General features: G+C 37.7%; 1 protein-coding gene across 16 annotated transcripts in view; it reads right to left on the bottom strand.

Annotated features, from left to right (window-relative positions):
- The window catches only part of ank2a (ankyrin 2a, neuronal), a 65,373-nt gene that overhangs the window by 37,113 nt on the left and 7,897 nt on the right, over window positions 1–20,363 (bottom strand). For 9 of the 16 annotated variants that reach the window (XM_015044369.1, XM_015044358.1, XM_015044364.1 and 6 more), the window contains exons 2-15: window positions 11,269–11,370; window positions 6,566–6,664; window positions 4,726–4,824; window positions 4,512–4,610; window positions 4,191–4,376; window positions 3,610–3,633; window positions 3,081–3,089; window positions 2,603–2,701; window positions 1,640–1,738; window positions 1,384–1,482; window positions 1,094–1,291; window positions 893–991; window positions 675–773; window positions 488–586 (exon numbers count right to left, since the gene is read on the bottom strand). In XM_015044369.1, coding sequence (XP_014899855.1) covers window positions 488–586; window positions 675–773; window positions 893–991; window positions 1,094–1,291; window positions 1,384–1,482; window positions 1,640–1,738; window positions 2,603–2,701; window positions 3,081–3,089; window positions 3,610–3,633; window positions 4,191–4,376; window positions 4,512–4,610; window positions 4,726–4,824; window positions 6,566–6,664; window positions 11,269–11,370 — 1,410 coding nt within the window. Of the gene's footprint in view, window positions 1–487; window positions 587–674; window positions 774–892; window positions 992–1,093; window positions 1,292–1,383; window positions 1,483–1,639; window positions 1,739–2,602; window positions 2,702–3,080; window positions 3,090–3,609; window positions 3,634–4,190; window positions 4,377–4,511; window positions 4,611–4,725; window positions 4,825–6,565; window positions 6,665–7,519; window positions 7,856–11,268; window positions 11,371–20,363 lie in introns of those variants that run through there. The other 7 variants (XM_015044359.1, XM_015044372.1, XM_015044363.1 and 4 more) reach the window with 3 other exon arrangements.

Below are 20,363 nucleotides of genomic sequence, written 5' to 3'. Positions count from 1 at the left end.
CTGGTATTGTGGGAAAAGCACCAAGATCAAAGATGTAACAGGAAAACAGCCACAGAAAGTCCCATTAACAGTTTGCTAAAAGCCATGTAAGGACACTGCAACACATGGCGGGAGGTGCTCTGGTCAGATACATGTAAAATGCTCTCTGTGACCACAAACTAAAGCTGCACATCACCACTACCATACCATGTATGGCAGCATCGTGATATGGTGATGTTTTTCTGCAGTAGGGAAATGCAAATGCTCACTCAGTTTTTTTAGATTTCTATTAGTAAAAAAAAAAAAAATGAAAACAATGTTTTAATTTTTATCCTCTGCACAATGAAGCCCTACATTGTGCATGTCTGTCACATAACCAAACAAATAAAACCAAGCAGGGCTTGTCTTTAAAATATCAAAATGTGGAGAACGTCAAGAAATATAAGAGTTTGAAACACTATAACAGTTTTACAGCAAAGTAAAGCGATGGAATTGGGAGATGACTCACCCTGGCCATAGCATCCACCAGGGCTCCATTTCTCAACAAGCAGCGAACCACTTCCATCTGACCTGCTCGTGCTGCCATGTGAAGCGCTGTCTCACCACGCTGTCGTGCAAAACCACAACACTTAGCAACATTAAGACACTGCGACAAAGGAAAAACCGACCACTAACTTGCAAAAACTACAACTCACAATGTTGCGGACGTCAGGAGAGGCTCCGTTCTGCAGCAGCAGCAGAACAATGTTGAGGTGACCCATGAAAGCTGCTACATGGATGGGTGTCAATCCAGACTGGGATGTGAAAGACAGAGAGGTGAAAGAGCAAAGACTGGCATCAGATGAAAGTGCACAGAGCTGTGAACAAGCACCGTTTTTTTTTTTCCTTTTCAAAAAATCGAGCAGAAACTTACCTCAGTAATGGCCTGGATGGAAGCACCATATTTAATAAGGAGCTCCATCACTTTCACTCGATTTTTCTTGCAAGCAATATGGAGAGGAGTAAATCCATTCTGGCAGAGGGAGAATTAATAGACAATCATTTTGTTTTTCCTCTGCAGCTATTGCTTGCATAAAATCTAAAGCAGCTCCTCCATGTTGATTTGATTTCTCACCAGCGCTCTGGCGTTTGGATTGGCTTTCTTGTCTAGGAGGAGCTTGGTGACTCTGTAGTGGCCACAGTGAGCGGCAACATGCAGCGCCGTGAGGTAATCGAGTGTAATGTCGTCAACAGGTGCCTTGTGTTGCAGCAACAGTTTCACACACTCTATGTGGTCTCCCTGGGCTGACATGTGCAGCGGGGACAGTCCGTTCTGTATGGTGCAAGAATATATCCAAAAAGTAAATAAGAAGGCGGCAAAGAAAATGCCTATACTGACACAGTGAAGGAAGAGCAGTATTTCACCTTGGTTCTAGCTAAAATGGGTGCTTCTCTTTCCAGCAGAAGCTCCAGGGCCGTGTCATGTCCACTCCTGGCGGCACAGTGTAGAGGGGTCAGACCATCCTGTGGACAATCACATAAAGCCCACATGAATAATGAATCAGCAAATGAAAATTTGAGAAGCATGTTGTGGAAAAAATGATTTCTATAAGCTAGTATCAAAAATACAAGGTTTTATTCAATAAAATCTGTTGTCGAAAAAAATTCAGAAAAGTCTTACCCTTGTCTTAGCATCTATTTGAGCCCCTCGATCCAACAGCAAAGCCACCATGTTGGTGTTTCCTCTCTTGGAGGCCACATGAAGAGGCGTTATCTCATTCTAACAAGAAAAAGGAGGAAACGGAAATAAGATTTTACCAAAAAATAATAAGACTGTCAAAAAAAGAACTCATTCTTATATATGCATTCCACAAGAAGCAGGACATAGATACCGATGTATGCCGCAGTTTATGAAAATTATCGTTTAACCCATTGCTGTCTATATCTACTTTCAACTATATAATAAACATAATTATTGAGTAAAACATTGTTGAGTCAAATATATCACACAAAACACATATTAATTTCAATAAGAATTTAAGTATGTTGCAAATAAGCATCATTACCAGGCATGACAGTCATTAACAAATTACTTTGTCTTTAGTATGACAATTTTATTGACTTTTTTCATCACAATTGCCAGACGGGCCTTTGAAACTGCATTACAACACACATTTCTAGTCCGTTAAAATATAAAATCAAGCTTACATATTCACATTCTGACTACTAGATGACAACAAGTACTTCCAATATGGCAATTTGCATGAGAAGAATGTAAATCAATATATAACTTTGCAGCTTGGACCACAGGCCATTTGGGGCGTATTCATGACAAAAGTTCAAATAGGAATAAAAACAATCCATATAAAATGGTGTGGCGCTTGGTGAAGCAATTTAGTGGGTCGTCCATTTGGACTGTTAGTCCTCATTGCAGCCATCGAAGGCTTGATTTCTGACCGCAGAACCTTTGGTGCATCTCCCCTACATCCTCCATTTCTCAGCCCATTTCCTGTCTGAAATACACTTATTGGTTTCTATTACTGTTCACCATAGCATATTAAAAACAAAGTTAATGTTTTGCTCTAAACATGTTGTTCTAGAGCTTAGCAGACAGGATGCTCAGGAAAGGAAACTGAGATTTTACCCGCGCCGTGAAGTCAACGGCAGCTCCTCTGTTCAGCAGCAGAGTGGAGACGTTCACGTTGCCGTAGTGAGCAGCGATGTGCAGGGGAGTGAAACCACTCTGTTCGCAACAGACAGGTAGAACGCAGAGAAGAACGGAATGAGTGCAGTTATCATAAGCAGGTAAAGAAAAGAACCCTGACAGCTGAAGCAGTGTAATGACAAATATACATGCTGTCAAAATACAAACTGGCCTTAAAGAAGCGCAATAAAGGAGCAAATGCCAAAATATCTCATGCAATGCTTTCTGCATGCTAAACCCTTGGACGTAAAACATGCAAGCTAAAAAGATTCAACAATTACAGCTGCTATTTCTGAACTTTAAAAAAAAAATCAACAAAAAAGCAACTTTGCACTTCTGCAGGGACAGACAAAATGAATCCTATTAAAAAGCTCCAACATATCTACATAACACACTAAAAGTACGTTTAGCTCCTTACCTTCCCATTCTGATAGACATGGTGCAATTTAATTAAGAAACACAGTTAACTTAAAGATAAACCAAGTATTTCAGAGAATAAAAGCAATAATAACATGCTGAAAGTACACATGCCATAATTTTCTTCCAGATAAAAACAAGCATGAACAATGAAAAAAATACGGCTACTGCTAAGTGTTCAATTAAAAATTTGTAACATAAAGAATGGCATTTAAAGAATTTTCAACCTCTTTAAAGGTAAAACAAACAAACAAACAAAAAACATAAAATGTGAAGTGATGTGAGCTCCTGTAGAGTTTCATTAACAAACATTCTCTCGGATCAAGTAAAACACCAAGTGTTTCTCTATCAGCCATGCAGAGTGTGACCTTCATGCATCCGTATTAACGGTACATAAATGTGACGTGCAGGAATTCTGAAAGTCACAAAAGCTCCTTTAAATTTGGGGAAGTCTCAGGGTAAGAGAGCTGAAAGAGATGGCCATAGGTGACAAAAACAAATTCAAATGAAGAGGTGGCGAGTCTGTATACCTCTGTGGTTCTATTGACCATCATCTGGTTAGGAGGCATCAAAAAAGAAAGGAGGAATAGGGTGTAGGAATGTTAGGGAACGGACTTCAAACTGTAATATAAAACACAAGCTCAAGACACTCAAAGACAAGGAGGCATGGAGCAGGACAAGGGGTATGAAGAATTAAAGTGGCATATGTTTTTGTATATCAGGGGCTTTTAAAGAGTGGAAGAGCTCGCCTCCCTTTAGAGAACAAACTTACAACTTCAAATAATCTTGGTCATACTTCCTTGTTTTTATTTTGCTCTGCCCAGACTTTGTCTCCTTACTCACGATAGCCTTAGGCACTAAAAATCTGTCAGGCATAGGCTTCGCAAAATTGGCTAAATGTTCAGTTACTTATTTTTTTTTTGTTTTTTTTTTTGTTTCCCATGTTGCACACCCCTCCAGGAGGCTACATCCCACTCTTTGAAAAGTCCTGTTGTAAAGCACTGCTCACTCCACCCTGCCTGCTTCTGTTAGTTCGTTTTGTAAATATACTCATCTTAGAATCATCAAAAACCATTCTATGACCAAAATCGACCTGTTTTCTGTGACATACCTTCGACTGCACATCAGCATTGTGGTCATTCTGAAGCAGGAGGGCAGCAGACTTGGTGTCATCTTTGCGGGCCGCTATGTGCAGGGCAGGCAGGCGGACCTTACCCTTGGTGTCATGCTCCAAAAGCAGCGAGACCACCGAGTTGTGGCCCTGTTGGAGGGCGATCGCAAGAGGGGTAAAGCCATCCTGCAAAAGCAATTTAAAAAAAAAAGGGGAAAAAAAATTGGTGAAACTAATTTAGAAAAAAAAGCTGAATTAACTACAACTAAATATTTGATGTGAATAACCAAACACATAGATGAATTTCCAGCATATACACACTTCTGTTGCAATGCTTTGGTTTCCTTCATTTTCCAGCAAGTACCGCACCACCTCCAAATGATTTTCCTGGGCCGCCATGTAGAGAGGAGTGAAGCCATTCTGCTCAGACAGAAACATCACATCAGTCTATGCACACACCTATGATACAAGTAGACATTAGCGTTGACGTCACCCAGTTGTTCATTAATAATATTTAACCTCTAGTAACTCTCACCTGTGACTGAGCATTGACATCTGCCCCTCTGTTCACCAGCAGCCTCACTACTTCTTTTTGTCCTGCCAATGAGGCGATATGGAGGGCAGTGTTTCCTTTCTGCAAAGCAGAAACAATAGAAGATCACAATTTCTTTCAGTAACTAAATTAAGAAAAATCTGCCTAAGCATTTGGGCAGCATAGCATATTATTTTCTTAATATAATGATTCAGGATTCTTAAAAATATAAGCCTTTTTTACCCAACCTTTAAAGTTCCTGTTTTGTGTGTTTTTTGCATTATTTCCACAACCAATTAACAGGAATTACCTGAAAAGAATAAATATAAAATACAATTTTACAGGGGCCTCATGAACAAATCAAAATAGATTATGCAGATGGTGGCATTAGCCAAGAGCTTCTGGAATGTGCATCACATGAAAACTCTGTTGTCAGAAAATAAACGTGTTTATAGACGATTGTAGCTTTATTTATTGATACACATATTTACAAAAATAAAGACGCACATAGCACTTCCAGCAGGCACAAAGCATCTCTTTCTCTAAAAAAAGGTCGAACTGCAATATCATTGGTTAGTGAGCTAAGTGGATATTTTGGAGGTTTAAGCACTTCCACCTCTTTCACAGCACCGTCAACTCTGGTGTGAAGGGAAATATTATTAGTATCTAATCTCTCACCGTAGACTTTATACCTAGAATAAACTGGGTATGAAACAACCAAAACGCAAAAGGATCAGGACATCACAAAAGCAGGATACAAAAGTAGTCAGTTCATCAGTGTGGGAACAGTTGAATGAAAAGACACAGATGTCATTAAAAAAAAAAAAAAAAAACTTGTCATGTGCGAGAACTAATGCTCTTGTGAGGAGCAGTAATTATTATTATTTAGCTTTTACAATTTTAGTCATTACTGTTTCAGCCCGGTAAACAGAAGGCAATTCTCTGTTCTCCAGAAACCATAGATGGATATCTTTCCAAACTCACTGATTAATCATTTGAAATAATCATCATTTCAGAATAATCCTGATTATCTTGGTTAATAGAATTTCTATTAAAAACTATTTGTGTTGTTAATTTTTTTAACTATTATTTAATATGAAATGAACAACATAAAAAATAAATATCCTGATTTTATTAGTATTTTTTTTCTTATTTCACAGATAACTATGCTGATTATGTTTCTACTTACATTAAAGCAAATAACGTTAGAAATAGACTAGCCCTGTATATAGCTTATCAAGGCAACAACCAGTCACAGTTGATGTAATTGAGTAGTATGGGGGGAACTAAACAACAGAGACTGAAGAGTTAATACTTATAAAGGCTACAGGTCTACAAACATAAATATCAAAGACAGAGAAAAATGAATTATATTTTAGAAAGTTAAAAGTCAAAATCTTTGGACATGGAAAACATGATCCTTTAAATGTATCCTTTTTAGTACTCAAACCTTATTTATTCATTCATTTATAAGGACATGTAAAGAACTCCACACAGATACACATGCCAGTCCAAGGACACAAGCAGCATAGTGACAGATTTCATGTTGACTACTCAGTGGCTCATAGTGAAGAGATTGCCAAGCAGCATACTACACAGCTACAGTTATCCCACTTACACTGTTTCACTGAATGCGAAATACAAACTACAATCCAAGTAAAGACTTACTTGATCTTTTTGAAGTTGGGGACTTGAAGTAAGTTCAGAAAGTAAAGGATATTCCCTTCCTGCATTCGATTTTTAAATTTCACATATGTGATTGATTACTAATTAGCAGCCAACATGTGCAATATATCTGTAGAATCAACACTGAGTAACATAAGATCTTAGCTCGTGAGCGTACCTTGGTAGAAGAGTCAACGGAGGCTCCTCTTTGCAGCAGTTCTTCTACTAAATCTTTATGTCCTTCCTTAGCTGCCAGGTGTAATGCATTGAGACCATTCTGCAGTAAAAAAAAAATATATGCATGTTGTTATAAATACAGAAACATTGTGTTACAGTAAAACATGCTATATGCAGTGTGACGTCTCCTTTGTAATAGGCGCTCAGAGTAGGAAGGCTGGAAAACATGTTTTCAGTTTTGCTTTTGAAACTTTTTATATCATATTCCTGGTGTAGAAATCAGGATTGGAAATCATTGTAAAATTTCTTAATGTTGCATCCACAGATATATTGATCAGAATTTTGGGAATGCTATTGGATTTTTATTTTTTTGTTAAGGCTTGACTTACCAGTACTGAAATTGCAGAATGCAGCTTCAGATATTAAATTTTGGATTGGATTACTAGTTTCATTTTAGAAAAGGATGCCGTTATTCGTTGACTCAACATTTCTGCAAAATAAGGCAAGCTAACTTGTAGTCTACAGGACAGGACAGTAATAAATTGCTTATTGCTATGCGACTATTAACAGTCCTCCAACTCAATTTTAGACATACAAGATATATAAATGACAACATAAAACCAGCAGAAGAATTTGTTCTGTTTTCATCCTCTAGAGAACCAAGACGTTCAATTTTCTAAAAACGTTTTAAAAAAGAGATTAACTCTCTGGCACGTTATGACTAGATAAAATCTCATACTCAAGTTAAAAATCTACTTTCTATAACAAACAGACATACATCAAACAGTGCTGTAGCAACAGCACAGTAAGACAACAAATTAATTAAAACCAAACTAAACAAATTGGATATTTCATTAAAAAAAAATAAAATTAAAGCTAATCTACCCACTTTGCACAAGACTCGCACATAAACACACATCTTCTCAGAGACTAGTAAACCAAGGGAAGAATGCACCTCATCCTGCTTTTCCTCCATTCTCTTTGGTGCTCCTTTCAATCTGAGACAGAATGGCAAAGTAGCACTTCACACTTCAGCTTCTGAGCTTCTTTAAATCATCAGTCTTCTCAGGCTGAATATTCCTTTTCCACCAGATTGTCCTGTTGATCTTCTGTATTATGTGGAACTCCAACATGGATTTAAATGCGATGGAGTTTAATTTTCCTTTAAGTTCTTCTGCACCCACTCTCCTCACCACTGCAGGTTATGTCGGATAGATCACAGAAAGAGGATTTGCTTCACAGTCAGTACCGAAGGTTCTTTGGTGGATCTGATGTAGAAGGGGAACTGTTATGTTGCTAAGGGCCTGTATGTCTCACACAAGTTTGGTGTTTGCAGATATACACTGGCAAATAAAAAAAAATAGACACGTGTCTCACTCTAGCTACCCAAGTCGCCAAATGCCAAACAGCCAACAGGAGAGTCAAGTTTCTGCGCAGTCACAGGGAGCATGTGGGGCACACACAAACATAGATGTAGCAATTTTTAGCGGTGACTACAATTATACCGACATTTCAACAAAAAGTGGGGCATTCATCAGAGGAAAAGGTTTTCTTAAGTGAAAAAAAAAAAAACCTTTAAAGCTCGAGCTGTACTCATTCTAAAGCAAAAACATAAATGCAGTTGTCTACAAATAAGATTTCCTTGTGTTACATTGTCTTTGTTTATCCAGTTCATATCTTTTGAGAGTGAGCACTTCTGAGTTCAGAAGAGGTTTAATCATTGTGTGTCAGTTGTAAAATGGCGGACCATGACTCAGCTAAAAGAAAAAAAAAGAGAGACTGCAACCTCATTTATAGTCTTTCAATCACATTTAAGCCATTATGTATTCAAGGAGAAAAGTGCAAGTCCACCAGCAAACACACATATGTGCACCCTCTGTCATGCAGGCTGATCTAAAGCCCCCTTTCCTCACTGCCCTGAGCTGTAAGTGAAAGCTTCATTTAGCTAATGGACAGTCAGCATCGCCAGTTTGGACGAACTCCGTCCAGCACAGATTAATATTTATCTGTCTTCTGACCGCTGACCTTTGTTATGATCACACTTAAGTGGTCACAGTTAATTGGGGTTGCTTTAGGCACTCGAGTGTCACATGGGGATAAAATTACGGCGGTGAAAAGAGGAAACGCAGATTAAAGAGCAATATCACTCACCGAGGATTAACGCTGGAGTGGATTAGAGGGAAAGTCTGTTCAATTTGACAGTAAGGAGGTAGAACAAAAGAGCTCAAGCAAATAAAGCTGATTCATATAGATTTGGTTGCCCACAAATTCTCTAGCGATGTTAAATTTGTTAAAAAAATAAAAAAAAAGGAGAATGAATTTACCTCTCTCAAAAACATGGTTGTATTTGTTTGCCTCATTCATCCAATCAGTGCAAGAGGCATCCTAGGGTGACTGTAGCTTTGGCAGGCTAGGAATAAATCTCTTCTCTTTTACTAAGTTGGAAAGTCCCCTACATTTGGCACAAGACCGTGGTTCAAGCAGGGATGCTGCTTTCTAGGACTGGATACTTCAGTTATTAATGAACTCATTGCTGAGGTTCCAGCTTCTGAGTTTCTAGCAATTGAACAGAATGAGCAAAAGATTTTTTTCAGAACTATGTGACTGAAAATAACTGTCTTTATCATTAGACAAAATAATGTTATCGGATAAAATGCGAAAACGACTAAGCGAACAAAAAGAAATCCTGGCTGTGGCTGAAACCACATATTAACATACACTGTATTTATATGTAAGTTTTTTTTTTCTCAGTAAGCTTAAATATTTACTTCAGTTAAGATTACTATACTAATTTCTATTTGCACCATAAATAGACAAAACTGTAAAGATGGGTGTCAGCAAAGCAGCAAACTTGACTCAGTTACATCAGTTCAGGAGTGGGCAAAGATTCAAGCTCACTACTGTGAGAAGGTGTAACAAATGTTTAAAACAAATTTCCAAAATGTTTTATTTAAAACAATGCAGGTAAGTTTTTCAGTTTAAATAAATTAAAAGATATTTAGCAAATACAAATAATGTTTCTAATCCTATAAGACTGAAAATATGAAAAGTTGTTTAATTTTATGTCAGACAATAAAAATATTTTTACTGTCTTTTTCTACAGTGGCTTATTAACAACACTTTAAGAATCAGGGTTAAAGCCCTAACCTAGTGTTATGTATTGACATTAAATTTAATGGGAATGTGATCCAAAAGTTGGCTTTTAGAAATAAATAAATATGTAGATTAGCAAACATAAAAATAGTCAAAACATATCAAAAAAGACGACTGATGTGGTGGTACACATTATAATGTCACTCATACTTTTAGTCACCTGACAACATCTAATACTTGGTCATAAGACACAAGGAAATAATTTTAAAGCCATGACTCTCGTGTTGCAGGGTCTTGTGTTTTGTGTGTAGTTACCATCCCTCCTAATGTAACCCCATGCTGCCCATGGCATCTGTACTTTCTTGCTACCAGCCAATTACAATCCAGTTTATAAATAATTAGAGTTAATTCACATTTTAATTATAAAAGGCCAACAGCAACATGAAGGTGGGACATAAGGCATGTGCGCACAACACATATACTCACGTAGGCTCAGGCGACATCCCTCTGTGAGACGCCTTGTGACTGCTGCAAATCACAATGACACAGAGGGCTTGACAGAGCTGTATTCGGAGCTATTTGACCCCCTTGGACCGCTCCCCCACCTCAGTGGAATCCGAATAAGGGTGGGCAGTAGGGGTGAGAACAGCTGTCAGAGCCTTGCTGCTCAGATTGGTGGGGGTAGTGGGTGTGTTGAGGGAAGCAAGTTTAGATATGTGTTTGGGAACAATGGCACTGTTTGTTTGGGTGTGTATTAACAAAGGTAGCTTCTCTGATGAAATTATGAAACAGCAGCAAAAAAAGTCAGCTTTTACAAGTTTTATGAACATGCAGTAGCCGTTAAACTGTATTATTATTATTATTTTTTTGCTTTACATTGGAGAAGTCCACCTCTGTTTTATTTTGAAATGGTGAGTTCTGGATCATGTGCAATATCTGTTTTCTATTGCACATCGTATTTGATATGTAGGACAAAAGGTTTGTTCTTATCTGTGCATATATCTGCTGTGTCCCCTTCATGACTTGTGCATAAGTAATAGTTGCTGTTGATATATTATCCCACTTGATCTCTGCAGTTCTTCCAGAGCTACCAGGAGCCTTTTCACTTTTTCTCTGATTGGCAGATGTGCAGTTGCATCATGTTGTGTCAGTGTTGAGCAGTGCTCTGTGAAATGTTCAACACTTGAGATATTGCTTTATAATCTAAGCCTGCTTTAAGCATGCCATATAAAAATATTCACCAATGAAAACATGGCATTTATGATTAGAATAATACATCAGACCAATAACACCTTCTTAAAGGTTATTTTCAAAAGATGCTTTTGTTTTTGCTGATAAATTAAAGATACATGAACAGAATGTTTTTTATTGAATACGGTATAATAGGGATGTAATTATTTACTATGAAAATGAGCAAAATTAGGAATCACTTAATATAACTCTGACCAATAGGTGGTAACAAAGTGCTTCCCACATGCTATGTGGGCAATATGCAACATCAGGTTTTAGTTATGGCTACATTAAAAAAAAAGTAAAATTATGCACCCCAAACAAAGCAACACGATGTAATGTTGTGAAACAGTTGTGGCATTTCAAGTTTTCTTTTCTTACCTGGTTGCAGGTGCAGATGTCTACTCCATTTTTGAGGAATTCAAGGACTTTGTCAGTGTTTCCGGCTCGGGCAGCCCGGAGAAAACTGGTGTTACTGTCAGACTGTAGAGGCAAATACAGAGTTGTTTTAATTAACATCAACAAGCAAACAATTATCTTTACTTTTGCTTTCATATATTTTTTTAATGGTGTAAAAGAAGAAAAAAAAACACACTTGGCTACAATAAAGAATGATATTGATTTTTATTAAGGGTTGCATAATATTAGGAAAATGTGTCTCCAATATTGTTCCCAAATGCAATACATTTCAGGATTAACCCACATGTTCTTATTCTCTTACAATGTTAAAATCACTCTTGTGAGTTTTAGCGTCTCAGCCACTATTATAATATCAGGAGTGGTCCTCAGAGGCAGTGAGAGTCCATAAGACTCACTAAATATGCTGCTAACACTAAGATATGATTTATTGGCATTTTAAACATTGTAGCCTATGAGGTAACAGATCCAGACACTTCTTTTGCAGTAGCAGTTTTATATACAAGTGTATTGATTTGATATGAGACATTTCTGTTTTTCTATCATTGTCATTTACATATGCCTACATTACACCATTGCTTCAAATGAGGAGGGGTGAAGTTTTGCAGAAGTTAAAGATCCATAAGATAAGTCTGAGTAGGCCATTCTAAATTTAACCATGAGACATCTGCTCAAATGAGCAACACACCAACACACACCAACACACACATATTTTCTTCTCACATTAAAAGTTCAAGACTCTGGAAGACCTGGAGTATTCGCTTAACTTACACAACCTAGACATATAAAATTTTTACTTCCACCGTTTTGAAAAAGCTGTCATACTTTCTGAGCTTTTCATATTCTGTCAGCCAACAACTGACGACAAACTTCAGTGTATTATATAGAGATTTTATGCGAAATTACGACAATATACAGTAGCATTTGTGAGGTGGGAGCAAAAGGGAAGATAGTTTTCTAAATTTTGTAAATATACAAATCTGAAATGAGGCATTTCTATTGAGACACTGAGTCAATACATTAGCAAATCTTTTGTTGCAAATCTTTTGGGGCAAGCATTGCACATCAGATTGTATATTTTTTAGATTCTTCTTCACAAAATAGCTCAGGCTGGAGGGGGAACGTCTGTTAATAATAATTTTTACATACTGCCTCAGATTCTCCACTAGATTTTGGTCCCGCTTTTACCTGGACCATTGAAACTTTTAGCTGTTTTATGTCTACATCAGTTCATTGTTCATGTGGTTGTACATTTATCATCATCGTCCTGCTGGAACATCTGCCCTACACTCAAGGAAAAGCATCCCTACAGCACTAACTAAAATATTTTATGCTTGGAATAGAGCGTTTAGGTAATGTCCACCATTTGATTTTGAACAAATCTGAACAGAGCACCTCCCTCCATATGTTGTCCTGTGTCTCAAACATTGTTACTCGCAAACTACAACTTCTTTCAGTTGTTAAGGGATGGTGGTGCCACTAAGGCTCTGCTGGATGCCAAGTAGGAAGATGTACGCTCAGAGCACAAGGGAGATGAGGCCAAGCCCTAATGTGAGGTCAGAAGTCAAACCTATTACCATTGAGGTCATAACACACAGACAAACACACCAGCGGCAGTCAGGTAAAAATTAGGCAGAACTTTTGTCAGCACAGAGCAGAAAAAAAAAAAAATATCTACAGCAGCAGAAGCAAAAATGTGCCTTCTCTTACCTGGAAATCAACCTCTTCAGATAGAGAGTCAGCATATTTGTAGTATTCAGATAGTTGGTTTGAGTCACTGTCACTCCCATCACTCTTTAAAGTTTTATCTGATCCACAGGCTTTACATGATGCTGAATTACCCATTATGATCAAGTTTTTCACCTACAGATGAATCCCTTCCTCACTAACGTCAACACAGCACGCTGCTGAAACAGCCCACTTTACATCCTTTGGTAGAATCTTTTTTGTTTTGCTTCCCAGCACGAGTCCGCCAGAAACAACTTGTTGGTCCACACGCTGAAATCAGTCGGAATCATCCTTTCTTCTTTGTAATGACATCATTCAATCTTTTCCATATTGTAAATATCATATTTCTCAACTTGGTTCTATCTAATATGCATCCTGCATGCATCCAAGGCTCGTCTTGCCTGGCCTTCCTCTGCGTCTCTCTCTTTGCAGGTTAACAACTCCACACGTAAACATTTAACCGTCACAGTCGCTCTTGCTTTTGCTATTTTTATCATTTTAGATCATCAATTCTACCACGTCTGCAGCCCCTTGCTGTTAGCTACTGGGGATGGAGGGGGGGGGGGGGGGGGTAGGGGGGGTTGGGTATGGTGTGACAGCTGGGGTTTGAATCAGAATGTGGACTGCAAGGTCTGTGGTGTTCTCCACACACGAGAATTGTGTAGGGAAGACGTGAGGTTGCCACCAAAAGAAGGTATTTAATTTTGATAATTTAGTTTTCAATGTACAAGTTCACACAAATGTGAACTAAAGGGGCCTTCAACTGTGCCGGTACATGTGCAAATTGCATGTCTCATTAGCTATTACATAGCAAAGTTTTCAGACTTTGGAATAACAAGGCAGGAAAATAATTTGTACGCCTGACACACAGTAAGCACCTGTGTGTCAGGTGTACAAACACAGTAAAGAACTCGACAGGCTACAACTACACAAAGCCTTCACCTATTTAAATTAATTTAGTACTTTAAATCCAAGCAAGAGCGTTGCACAAAATCCTCAGCATTTAGGCTGCACAATATCAAGAAAATATTGAATGCTAAACATTGCAATAATATGCTGAATATTATTGCAAAGAATAATCAACATTTTCTTGGTACTTTTCTTTCTTTGCCATCACACAATATCCCCACCATCTTGTTGTGTGAGCTTTGATATCTCAGCCCCTAAAGATATACAATATATTGTGTGTTGACATTAAATAAAGTATTTTTAATATTTCACCACCACCAAGTTAAATATTCAACCAGTCTGAACATGAACTCAACAATGAAAAAGACATTCAACTGCAAAGAATTTACCTGGCGCTTTGCCTTTTCCCGCTTCCTTCTCCGCCTTTCCCTGGCTTTTTGTAGAGCTCTATATTCTGGATGTTGCTCAAGCTCACGAGCTTTCTTCAGATGAGCAGCAGCATGTGCCATGACTTCTCCCTTATGACTTTTTGTCGTCCCAAGTAAAAAGAATTTTGCCACAAGAAATGCTAATTTGCTAAAGTCTCTCTTTGTAGGTGTTATTAAAATTCCCAAATATTAACCTACAGTTAAAACGGGGCTTTCCTCCATAAAAAGCCTTGCTCTAATTAGAAAAAAATCGAAGTAACTCTGGATTAAATTACCGCAAAAATAAAAATCTTTAATTTTTGATTTAAAAGATTATGTGCAAATTCTTCTTTTCTTCCCTTTCTCAGTTGTCTTTATACAAGATCCAAAGTGATACTTTGCTAATCAAAAAAAATTTTATTCTCCAGTTGAAGGTCCAGGCATTGAGAACCGAAGAATGAAACAACCAAATGAAAATGAACTATTCAAAAGAGAACAACCAAGAGGATAGGAACTGTGAGGGGCTGATGAATGATGAAAGAAAGACCCGTCCTTATACCACAACACACACTCTGACACAGACGCGCATACACACACAGAGAAATGATCCTGACCAGATGTGCATGAAAATCTCAGTCTGTATGAACAGCTTTAGCTGTAAATCCACTCCGGTGTTTGTGTGTGTGTGTGTGTGTGAAAGAACATCAAGCATGAACATTTGAGCATTTAATGTGAATGTTAGTGAACATGTGACCTACAGTCAACGGAGATGTGCATGAGAACAGCCAGCTCACTGCTGCAGTGCCATCTGCGTCAAGACGCAGCCTTCCACATTAGCTCCTAGCAGTCTTATATCAGCTGCTTTGCACATTTCATATTAGCAGGTAATAAAACACAATATTACAGCTCATGGATGTGTATGAACCACCAGCAGCCTGCTTCAAAGGTCTCTCTCCATTAATGCAGCTGATGGTAGCAGTCTGAAATTACAGCACAAAGGACAGGGACACCTTCTCACACCTCTATTTTTGTTCACACTTTCTACTATCAACTTGAACATTAACTACAGCATCAGCAACATTTCTTCCAGCTGACAATCAATGCATGAGACAGACAAGCTGGATCATACCTCAGTGTAGCACCACTGGTAGAAATAGCTTATTCTAGTGCGCTCATAAGGAGTGGCACTGTAATCATGCTTAACTGTTTTTATGCACACTTTTCCTGTAGCACCCTCTGCTGGCGAGAGCAGTTAATGCAATATATTGATTTAAAATTTAATCGAGCAGCCAAGAGCGTAACTATAAAACATAGTAAAATATAGTACGGTTGAATCCTGTTTCGAACTGTTGTGTCAAACTGACTTAAAACAACATTGTCACTCTTCTTCTAAAAGGCTTAATTGGTCAGAAAAAACATGTCTAAATAAACCACTAAAGCTGTGTTTTAGCAGATTACACATAGAGCAATATGAGCTTTTGCTTCATGTTCAATGCAACACCTTACTTGGGTCAATGACTTTTATGATTTAGCTATATAACTAAATAAAAATTGATAATTGCATCGATTACAAATATGTTATATAATACAAATACAGTAGGGTGTGTGTGTTTTAATGTGCACGTGTTTTTGTCCATTTAGGAGTCAGATTACACTGACAGGAGATTCTAAGTGAAAGCTAAGATGAGCTTCGGTTTCTCTTGGTTTAGGGAAGTAAATTAATGCTCTGCTGTCCAGTTTATAGATCCAGAGGCTTTTATTTGGTCCATTAGACTCGACTGATAGGCAGAGACGAGAATCGCAAGAACCAGCATGTTCAACCAAGCCTGTACTTTACAAGTGTTTCAAACTGTAAATCTATGCAACCAAAGGCTTTGTCACACCTACAGATGCAGGTTACTTACCAAAAGCAAGGAAGAAACTAACATGTTCTTCTTATATAGATTTATACGTCTTAAATATTAAGCTACTTGTTTAAAATTGTGGCTGTTGTCTCTTAACATTATTTAATGAGCTTTGGTAGCAGTTAAAAAGGTCTCTGCACAGATTGATCGATTGTGCATAAACAAGCTCCTTGCTGCTGTTTATGTTTGTCTCTCAGTTACAAGAACTAATGTATCATAATCTAAACAATTCCACAAAAACAGTGCTATGAAAATTATTCCCAACCAGCCATAAACGATTAATAAAATGTACAAATCTATGTGGTACTACAAGACTTTGTTTGCCTTTGTTTTCAAAGTGTTCAGAGTGTTTTGGAGGCAGCTGTTTATTTGTCTGTCTGCTAATGGAGCTGTAGTGCTGACGAGAGATTTTCCTTGCCAACAGTGTTGAGCCACACGCAGTGGTTTGAACACTAGATGAACTGATTATCTTTCTTTATGAAACAAATAATTTGCTTGATGATTAAATATTTTTTGTTTGACTATAACTTCAAGTCATGTGCAAACTGCTCCTTTCTTAAAAATATCGTTTATTTTTATTTCTAAATGTAATTGTTAAACTGAGTAAGATCTGGCGGTACTTATGTTGGTAAAACATAAAAACAGACCACAGTCTTTTTCCTTTAGAAAGTGACATCATCATCATTTCTTTTGAGTTTTTCGCTCTCTTTGGAGAATGTAAAATCTCTCCAATGGCAAAACAAAACAAAAAAAAGTCCAGACAAAAGACAGTCATTGTAACCCACAGAAAATATGTGACTAATACATCAACTCATTGCTTACGCTTCAGCTTTTCTAGAAAGGCACCCAGGCTCCTTTTTGGAGTTGAGCGTAAAAGGAAATGGAATCAAAAGGGGAAAATTTACAAGAAAAGGAGAGAAAAGATCTTTGCTGAAGACTTTCTGGTATAACCGCTAATGTAAAAAGTAATCACACTGAAAAACCAATTAAGTGTCATTACTGGTGACTGCCGTTACACACAAACCTAAGTGACATCCTAATCTATATCTTCAAAGTTCAATATAATGCTAGACAACTGTTTGCAGCTGTAACTCTTCTAGGAAAGCTTTCGACAAGGCGTCAGTGTTTTTGTGAAGTTTGATCAATCTTTCAGAAGCTTATGAGGTTAAGGCCTCATTGAATACATTTGGTAGCTTCCAAACTAATTGCTGCAGGAGGACCAAATGGACAAAATACAGGTTGAGTTATGGATAGAGTAATGTCAAGTCATCTTCTAGCATTTTTACTGCTTCAGAAAGGTCAGAGCCATAAAGCGGATCCCACATGTCTCCTCTTCCCCCTTCTGGTTCCTCACTAAACAAAATCATGCAAAGTCAAATTCAATAGCAAGCACACAGAGCAGGCAATCAAGAATCCAGACCAGACCACACCCAAACAAAGCCACTAAGGACAGTGAGATGTAAGATGGCTGGGGAGGGGTTTAATTTGAGATGGGGATATGTAACATTGACAGTGTAACAAAATATGCCCAGAGAAAGTGGACTAGAGGAGGAGAAAGTCAAGAAGACCCTACATCTCGTTGCAACTGAAACATTGCTATGCCTAAAGTCAAATAACCAGATAAAAAAAAAATCTGATTTAGTTAAGAACAACAACAAAACCAGCTCTGTTTGTTGTTCACTGCAGCAACCATAAACAACCAGATAGACAAATACACAAGGAAACAGCTACATTAACTAATTGCTAGAAATATACATAACATAATAAATACTCTTAAATGCATCTTAAAATGCAAATGCTTAGCAACATGAAGTCATGAATTATTTCCCACTCAGGCTCAAATTCATGGCAACTCCTATTTTATACTCTATGAAGTGCATGCTGGGAACAGATGATGTCAGCCTGCCATTCCTAGTAATTAGATGAGAAAGAGGCCTTCAGTTGACTGGTTGAACAGAAAAATCCATCCTCATGAAAGCCAAACATTGCATAAACGAATGACATCACGACCCAATGTGCTAGAAATCGGTGCAAGAAGAAAAAAAGACAGGGCGTACATAAAACAACCAATTTAATTCCTGAAGTCCTTGGTAAGTCTACTATGCAGCAATTGTTTTGAAGCAGCAGTAGGTAACTTTCTACAAAAATATGTTTTCCACATACTTGTTAAAACTGTCACTGTTAATTGACATGTTAAAACTGTCTTGATAGTATAATATGAAACAGATCATTTCTTAAAAAACAGAGTTCCTCTGCATCCTTTCTGATCCTTCTGCATAAATTAACCGCTCCCAGTCAGAAACAACCAGTCGGAGTCTGGAGGAGTGTCTTGGCACCGTCAAGCAAATACAAGATCAAGATTGCTGGTTTGCTGCAGCTCTGCTAATGGTGGAGGAAAAAACAAACCTTACAGAAAAGCTGTTCACCCGCTGTCATCGGTGGCCATACTAATTAGCCTGCGCTTTTTGGGGGGAGGAGCTGTGTCATAGCAAAGAGCAAGGGGGGACAGTGTGAACAGCGTGTACATGAGCATTATTGTTTCTGACTGAGCAGTGTGTTTTTACAGATGACAGTAAAACCACAGGGAGGAGGTAGAGAAGCTGGATTAGAAGCAGTTCCAACAAAAAAGTGTAAAAAACATGTTTTTGTAAAAGTTACCCTCTGTGCAGCTCTGCAGCTGCAGCCAGAAATTTTTGGTAACGTAAAAAAGCTCACTAGTCATCATGAATGATGAGTTTCACTTTTTTTTGCCATTTTATTTTAAATTATTGTTTAAAAAAAGATCAAATTTATTCTCCCAAAAACAAGCTTTCACACACATGCCTCTGATGACATCACGTAAGGGTTAAAGCAACTGATCACAGTTCCTTTGAGATTATCTGTCTTTATTCTGGCATTTACTCGTTTTGGGACAGCTGAATATGCACAAAAACAATCAGTGCAATCCTTGTGAAATTTTGCAGTAAAGATTCACTCTGCATCAAGTTGTGTTTTTGTAGTTGCGTGAAAACACACTACACAATGCATAACTGTGTAGTATAAAATAAGATCTACTGCTGTATATAAAAATCTGAGTTTTTTGGTAAAATGTGTGTCCAAGTTAGTTTTAAACCTAAATTTTCAACAGACAGCACAACAAATTATGTTTTCGGGCGCATGTGTTTCGATCTTATGGCTGCTTTCGTAAAGCATCACATCACAGAGGGTATTGAAGCAAAAATGATTTCACTCAGAGTTGAATGTATTGTGAAGAACGAAGCGTGTGACCTGAAATTTGATGCAGTGCACATTCAGACCGGTACTGCTGAGAAAAAAATAAATAAAACAAGGAAATGCACTGAATATAACTGTCTCAGAAAGGGAGAAGAATGTGTCTTTTTTTATAATCATCAGATGCTAGTACATCATATATAATGGGATCAATCTATCCATCTATAAATATACAGCAAGAGTATGAGGATAAAAATATTCTAGAGCAGGTACACTGCACAATCATTCTCCAACAGCCAAGGTCCTCGGTTACGTCACCTTCATCTGTAAAAGGCAGGCTGATGTTCGGCTGCCATGTGTTCATCTGCATTTATGCCTCAAGCTCTTAAAAAACAAAGATATTTTCTTAGAAAAAGAAATGTAACTTTCACAAATTTAAAGCTGATGCCAAAGGAAAGAGGCAGAGAAGGAAAACATGGACAGGAGCTAATGAGAGAGATTTTTACATGGAAGGTTTTTGAGCTCAGCTTCTGAGAAATACATTGATCACCAGCCACGCCCAGTACTCTTTCTCTCCCCTTTCTACTTCTCTCTAACTGGAAGCAGCATCATGAGGGCATGATGAATAATTAACCTCTGAATGCCTCTTACTGAACCCCATGCAACAACAGCTGTCCGCTGCAGAACAGAGGGTACAGAGAAAGTCAAAGCTAATTTCATTCATTCATTCATTCATTCATTCATTCATTCATTCATTCATTCATTCCTGGATAGATGGATGGGTGGGTGGATGATACAACAATGAACCCATTTCAAAATGCTTAAATTTTTTAGGATTTGTTTTATCAGACGGTACAGACATTAGAGAATAAATATTATTTACAATATTTAAACAATCCAG

The sequence above is a fragment of the Poecilia latipinna genome, unplaced genomic scaffold (genome assembly GCF_001443285.1).
Source record: "Poecilia latipinna isolate Pla-1442-1.1 unplaced genomic scaffold, P_latipinna-1.0 Scaffold672, whole genome shotgun sequence".
Lineage (NCBI taxonomy): Eukaryota > Metazoa > Chordata > Actinopteri > Cyprinodontiformes > Poeciliidae > Poecilia > Poecilia latipinna.
The sequence above is the reverse complement of the archived record's forward strand: the minus strand, read 5'-3'. Positions and strand labels throughout refer to the sequence as shown.